The sequence below is a fragment of the Pygocentrus nattereri genome, chromosome 9 (genome assembly GCF_015220715.1).
Source record: "Pygocentrus nattereri isolate fPygNat1 chromosome 9, fPygNat1.pri, whole genome shotgun sequence".
In the NCBI taxonomy this organism is placed as follows: Eukaryota; Metazoa; Chordata; class Actinopteri; order Characiformes; family Serrasalmidae; genus Pygocentrus; species Pygocentrus nattereri.
In genome coordinates, this window is record NC_051219.1 from 9,304,404 (window position 1) to 9,311,524 (window position 7,121).

Here is a 7,121-nt window from a genome sequence, read left to right on the forward strand (position 1 = left end):
CTAATTAGAGCTTTTCTGAGATTTCCACCAACATTAGCCAGACTGTTGACATGAAGGAGAAAGCTCCTTTACATTAACCCAAACCAACTCTGCGTACCTCTGTAAAGCCTGTGTCCACTCAGCGCAGGCACAACATACAGAATGCTTATAGCAGCAGTTCTTCAGGTCGACTGCAGGGCTGAGAATGAGTCTTGATATGAATTTCACTGCAGTTCAGAAAGTGAATGTCAACTGAGGAATGAATGAAACTCCAGTGTAAATATCGGAATTCATTTAACTCACAAGGTAAGAAGTTAGTTATAGAGCTAATGACTAGCGCTTACTCAGCAAGCTAATTGGCTCATTTTATTGGAGGTGGGACTTTCTTAATGAACTGACACCAGGCTGAAGGAGCTTTCCCTTTCTTCTACCATCCAGTGTCCTGTCTCCCCTTCACAACATCTCTGCACACGCTTGTGTATGTGTTCATCTCTGAGCTGCAGCTGCTGTGTGTGTAGTTGTGTTATGATATTGATATTAATTTTATTAATGACTCAGTTTTTCAGGAGAAACTTTACTCTGAAAGGCTCCTGTTTTCATTTGCACTCATTCTCTCCTCAGCCGACTGCACTGCAGTTTGAAAGTGACTTGTGCAAACGAGGGGCATCTCGAATTCTCGTGCCCACATGAATGAATGATATCACAGTGCTGCAGAATTGGGGTGGTAAGCAATATGAAGGATGTGGCAGCCGTTACATTCTGCCAGCCCAAAGATCCCAGGATGAGTTAATAGGAAGCTTTAATTGTCTCCTCCACACGATGATCAGCAAACAGAAACAGGCGTTGAATACGTGTGTTTGGGTGTGTAGAGGTGTGTGTGGTTTCTGTAAATCAGAGAACAAACAAAAAGCTCGACTGCAGAACACGATATTTACTCAAATGTGTAAATTATTCATTATTAGATGTTAATAAAACAGCCCAGCTAATATACTGAATGCTCTAGTTCTATTAATAATCAGTGCAAATTCACTGAGAGCCAAAGTAGAATTAGCAACATCTCACTAATCTCCACTGACTTCAGCAGAGTCAGCACATTTCACAGGGAACAACACCAGAAGCCCCATAAACGATTATTACAGCTTCATTAATGCTCACAGAGCCACAGACACCAAGTAGAGTACAGTACTGAGCTCTGCTGGGAGGAAACTCATCTTCTGACTCTGTATCTGATCATCAGCGGAGCTTCTCCTGGATCCTCATCATCCACAAACCTGCTGCTTGTTGTTAGTTTGGCTCTGGTTCTCTTGTTGGTGGTTCTCCTGTAATTCTTAGGCGTGTTTCCAAGTGAGCCTCATTAGATCTTTATCTGCGTCTGTTTGTTGACGACTGGTTGATGGATTTGTTTGCGTTTTGCTCGTCGGTCTAGTTTGTGGTCCCTGCCTCTCAAAATCCATCCAGTCAAACTACGTTATCAACATCTGACTGATTAGATTTATTAATAAATAACAAACATACTGAGTTTTATTAAGTAGTTATTTAGAAGGTAAAGTTTTATTGAGATGAAATGATGGATAATGTCACTAACTTGGCTGTTTGCTGGTGTTTGTGTGTTTCATATGAAAAACTCCTGAAAAGTCTCTTCACTTTTAACTACAATGTTCTTTTTGTTTCCCTCTCAGAACTTCAAGTCCACAGAGAAACAGTGAGTAAATGTCAGACCACACATTTTATCTAATGTTACAGTAATTATTACATTAAATCTACAGTATATTGTGTTTATTGTAAATATGAGTGTATTCTAATGAAATGAGGGGGAATAAGGACCGTGTGTTAATGTTGTAGTGATGAGAACAGAAGCAGAAATATTTATTTAACAGAAACTACAGAATTATTGACTCTCCAGACAATAAATGTGATCAAATATTGATATTTAGTGAAATAAATGACAGGCTGTAAAGTTTCTACAGTGATATATTTCACACAGTCTTCTGTTCTCAGAGCTCAGCTCACACCAAAGGATCCAGAGAAGACATCAGGAGCTCTGATCAATGTTGGGAAGCACCTTTCCAACCTGAAGTTCAGAGTGTGGGAGAACATGCAGGAGGTTCTCCAGTACAGTAAGTTCTGTTTCTCTTAGGGTTGATCTCTCACACACAGCCTGCTTCTGCACTAATGACTCACTGTTTATAAACTATTAGTAACATGTTATCATGTTCTCTTTATTCAGGGGGTATAAAGGAGACTGAAACTGTACTTAAGTGAAAGTATGAATACTGTACTGTGCAGAAATCTCACTCAGATCAAACGGGAAGTGTGGAGATAAAATAAACTCCAGTTAAAGAAGAAGAATCAGATTTTAATCCAATTGATTAAAAAATTAAATAAAATTTTAACGTTTTTTTTAATTCTGTCAAATAATTTTTACATGTAAGTTTAATTTATGTGAAATAATTTCTCTCATTGTAATTGTGTTACTAATCCAATTAAACACTAAAAATATTATGTATAAAATGAAGCTGAACAGAATTTTAAACTCTTGAAACATTAATTTCATTAATTCATTAAAAATCTGATCAAGATAGAATTTTATAATTTATAGTAAAACTTTATAATTTTCAATAATACAGTAATAAAAATGTTTTATATTCTTTGTAACGATGTTAATCAGTAAAATGAAACAATAATAATAAAGTCACTCAAAAAAACTATTTGACTTTCAAAAGACAAACAATCCAAAAAAGACCAAAACACAAACGAATCAAATTAAAATGAACAATGTTTAAAAATGTATTTGTGCTTTTTCACTTTTTAGTATATTTTTATTTTAAAATAAAATAATACAATATTTTATTAATTAAACCTTTTTATTCTTGTGTTTTTAATAAAAATACAACATTAAAATTATATTTCATACTGACATTGAGGTAAATATCAATTTTATAAATGGATAAAATATAAATAATGATGAATAATAAATATGAAAATAAAAATATGAATAATAATGTGTTAATGTAAAAAGTATTTTCTATTACTTATTATTACTAATATTATATTAGATTATTAGATTATATAAATTACACAGAAATATTAAGTGGATTTTACTCTTCATCTTCTTCTTCATATTAATATTATTTTTTTTATTATTACTATTATTAATTAGGTCTAAATGAATCACTAATAAAACAATTTAACTTTTAAAAGAAAATGAAATCAGAAAAGACACAAATAAATCAAAATAAATGTACATTTAAAAAATATATATTTGTGATTTTCAGTTTTTTATATTTTTATTGTAAAACAAAAAACAGCACAACATTTTAAAAATGAAAACTTTATCCTTGTTTTGCTTTTAATCCAAACACAACAATAAAATTATATTTAATATTGAAATGGAGGCAAATATCAATTTCACTCTTATTGATAAAATAGAAATATTTAAAATATTAATTCCATGTGTTAATTAAAAAGGGTGATTATATTAATTATACAATACTATTGCAGCAATTTATTATTATTATTATTATTATTGTTGTTATTATTATTATTATTATTAAATCTGATTCAATAATGTATTTAGGTCAGTATTCTAAAGGGGTCTCTACAGCATGTCTGGGGGTCTTCTTACTCCAAACAAGTTTATATTTTCACTTCATATTCAATTTTATTTTTTCTTCTCAAAACCAAATGAAGTGTTTTCTGCACAGCAGCCCAGAACAATAAATATTAAACTGATGTTATATAGATTACAGTGATGATACAGTAGATAATAGATATGATATCATCTCATCATTAACTGGATCACAGACGTTCAGGAAATGTGTGGAGATCAGATTTTGATCATTTGATGGAGAGAGAAAATGGACTGTTTTATAATTTATAATAATAATTTATTGTAATAATTAATAAAAAATAAAACGCATCACGAAATGATCTGAAAGTCCGTGAGAGTGATGTTGATGGACGTTCAGCTCTGTGAGTGAATCCCTACAGAAAAATGCTGCACTCAGATCAGATCAGTCACTGGACTGTAATGACCACTCACTACTGAACATGCACTTTAGTGCTGCTCTGAACTGAACATCAACATTTAGTCCAGGATTAAAGTTGATCTGAGTTCTGGAATCTACCTCTAAAGCTGTTTCACTCACAGTAAAGAAAACAGTCTGTAGAGCTGAAATATTTACAGAAACGAGAGAAAAACATGATGATTCATTGTGTTCTCTCTCCTCAGCCCCTGTTACTCTGGACCCCAACACTGCACATCCAGACCTCCACCTGTCTGATGATCTCACTGCTGTAGAAAACACAAACCAGAGATCATCACTTCCTGATAATCCAGAGAGATTTGATGAGTGGTGCTGTGTTCTGGGTTCTGAGGGTTTTAACTCAGGGATTCACTGCTGGGACGTCCAGGTTGGAGACAGTGAAAACTGGTCACTGGGTGTGATCACAGAGTCTGGACCAAGAAAAGGAAACTCTGTCAGGGGTTCAGTGTGGAGGCTGGACTACATTAAAAGCAGTAATACAATCTGGATTCTCTGTCCAGGACAGTCAGTTCACTCCTTCAGACCTAAAGAGAAGCTGCAGAGGGTCAGAGTTCAGCTGGACTGGGACAGGGGGACAGTGACCTTCACTGATCTTCTAACCAACACACACCTGCACACTATAACACACACTTTCACTCAGAGAGTTTTACCGTATTTCTTTAATTATTCTGTTCATCCTCTGAGGATCTTACCAGTGAAGACGTCAGTAACAGTGGAGCAGCACAGTTAAAGCTGAAGCTGCTTAGAATGATCATTTATAAGGTAGTGAGTGTCTGAATTATGATCATAAGAATATGTCACTGCATGTATATTTTAAATAATGTGTTTGTACCGCTCCATCCTGACATGTCTGAGTGAAATAAAATGCTGGTTTAAAGTGTCACAGAGTGGCTCCTGATATCATGACAGCATTAGAAACGTTCTCTGAGTGAGATTTCACTCGTTTTCAGTGTAGATTTTATTTCTCCATCATCCTGCATTTTTCTCCATCATCAGATCTTTAAAGCTCTGCTGTGGTTCAGAGATTCATAGTAAAAAACCGCCAGTCAGACTTTTGTGGGGTTTGCGCGTGAGAAGAGTCGCTTTTTGATGAAGGGTGTCAGTCCAGCAAGGTGACCAGTTATGAGCAGCTCCGTGAAGTCGCTCTGCAGATCAGCGCATTGAGCGATGGGCGTTGATGGTTCAGGAGCTCAACCTTGACATTCGCTGTAAGAAGGGAAGGGACAATGTGGCCGATGCTCGATCTCGTTCATTAGAGTCTCTTTATTAGACCAACATGGGATGTTGTTTGGTGGTGGGAGCGCAGCGTCCTGTGAGCGGAGCTTCCCTTTTCCCTCGCTTTCCCTCAGTCTTCTCAGGTGGACCTTGTTGCTGCGAGACTGACGTCTCGGTTTTCCCGGCGTATGATTGGCTGTTCCTGCTGGTGCCCGGGGGGCGTGCCGAGGGGGGGTCTCTGGGGAACAACTCCTTCTTAAGTGGAGCTTCATTTTCAGACTGAAGTCGTTTGTTCTGTCCGTTTTCCTCCACGTGAACAGACGTGCAGTCATTTTTTACCTTTACTTCAATTCCGAGTGATTTAACAAATATGATCGATTAATCGCGATTAAGTGCCCATTTCCAACTTAAGTAGCGTTAGCACATTTTCAGCAAGCTAGCTAGCTAGCAGAATGTTCAGAGGTAGCCCAGCTAGCAAACAGCACAAACCTTAAAGCAGCGACTAGGTTTTCAAACGTTTAGTGATTATTATGATCAACCACACAATATAAAGGTAGAATGATTCATTATTCATTTAACAGACCCCCAGCCAACGGAGTGGAGGTTAGCTTCTTGTTCCAATTTTGCGATCCACCTTAAATACTGCGGCCCCCAGGCGCCAGAAATGTAACTGCTGCACCATTTAAGGTGGAACGGAAAATTCGAATAACAGGCTAAGTTCAGAAAGCCAGCGCTTGAGCTTTACCAGCAAACTGACAGCGAGCCTGAGTTTTCCTGTTACCCTGAGAAGCTTCAGCCTCAGCCCAGCCACAGCACGTTACCCAGCAGAAGCTGTTCAGCCATAGTTTAGTGCAGGTTGTTAGCTAGTTAACATTAAATGAACTGTTACCTTCTTTGGGTTAAACCAGCCCCTAAAGTATGAAGGCAGGAAATAAATGTTCTGTCAGTTTAATAGTCTGTTCCCCTGAACTTAATAAATCGCTCTTATTTTCACTGCAGTGACCCGTCCATAGAAACTGGTCTAAATGGCCAAACACTTTAAAATGGTATCATTCTTAAAAGAGATGGTTCTTTAAGTGTACTAAATGTTGTGGTTCTATTTAGAACCACAAGTTCTATGTTTAACTGTCTTGTGCTTAAATGGTTTTCTGAACTGTGAAGTGGTTCTTCAGATTGATGGAGGATGTGTTGTATGTGGTCCCATATGGCACCTTTTGGAAAATATTTCTATAGAGCACCAAAAACCACTGCGTTTGGAGCCTTGAAGAACCATCTTTTTTAAGAGTGTACAGTAAAATAATAATAATAATATAATATAAAAATAAGAGTCCTGAGGCTCTACACATCGTGTTCAGGTTGGATCCACTGGATGGCGAGCCAAGCCCAGACCCTTGAACCTGAGGTTTTTCTGCATGCAGTGAATTGAACCCATTGATTCCAAGACTCGTTCACCACTGGCACTGAGTCGCTTTACTGCGCAGTGCGGCTAAAACCTGCATCTCCACAGTCGTGAGGCTCTACACTTGCTCAATCCTGGTGAATCCCTTGGACGTGGACAGTGATTTTCCTAAGTAAACAAAATATTGAACTGAGAACTGTGATCACTTTTAAAGATTTGTGGGTGAATATTTGATTTCCCTATTTGTGACAATTTGGAATATTTGTTTTATTTTCAGTTACCCGGGTAATAGTTTTGTATGTCTAACACCACCAGTTTTTCTTTGCTATATATTTTATATTAAATGGAAGTGTTATTTCCTCCTTCCAAGCGTGCTTCTCATGGTTCAGCGTGGTCTTTTACTCATTTGGTCGCCCTGGCTCTGGAGTCCAGACTGGCATCTTTTCTGATCGGCCCAACTGGGAAGTATTCCATCTGACTTG

General features: G+C 37.1%; 1 protein-coding gene across 1 annotated transcript in view; it reads left to right on the top strand.

Annotated features, from left to right (window-relative positions):
• Positions 1-4,755, top strand: part of LOC119264083 (tripartite motif-containing protein 35-like) — a 6,411-nt gene extending 1,656 nt beyond the window's left edge. The window contains exons 4-6 of the mRNA XM_037541571.1: positions 1,659-1,681; positions 1,978-2,096; positions 4,211-4,755. Of these exons, the coding sequence (XP_037397468.1) occupies positions 1,659-1,681; positions 1,978-2,096; positions 4,211-4,755 (687 nt within the window). The remainder of the gene's footprint in view (positions 1-1,658; positions 1,682-1,977; positions 2,097-4,210) is intronic.
• Positions 4,756-7,121: the final 2,366 nt, after the last annotated feature.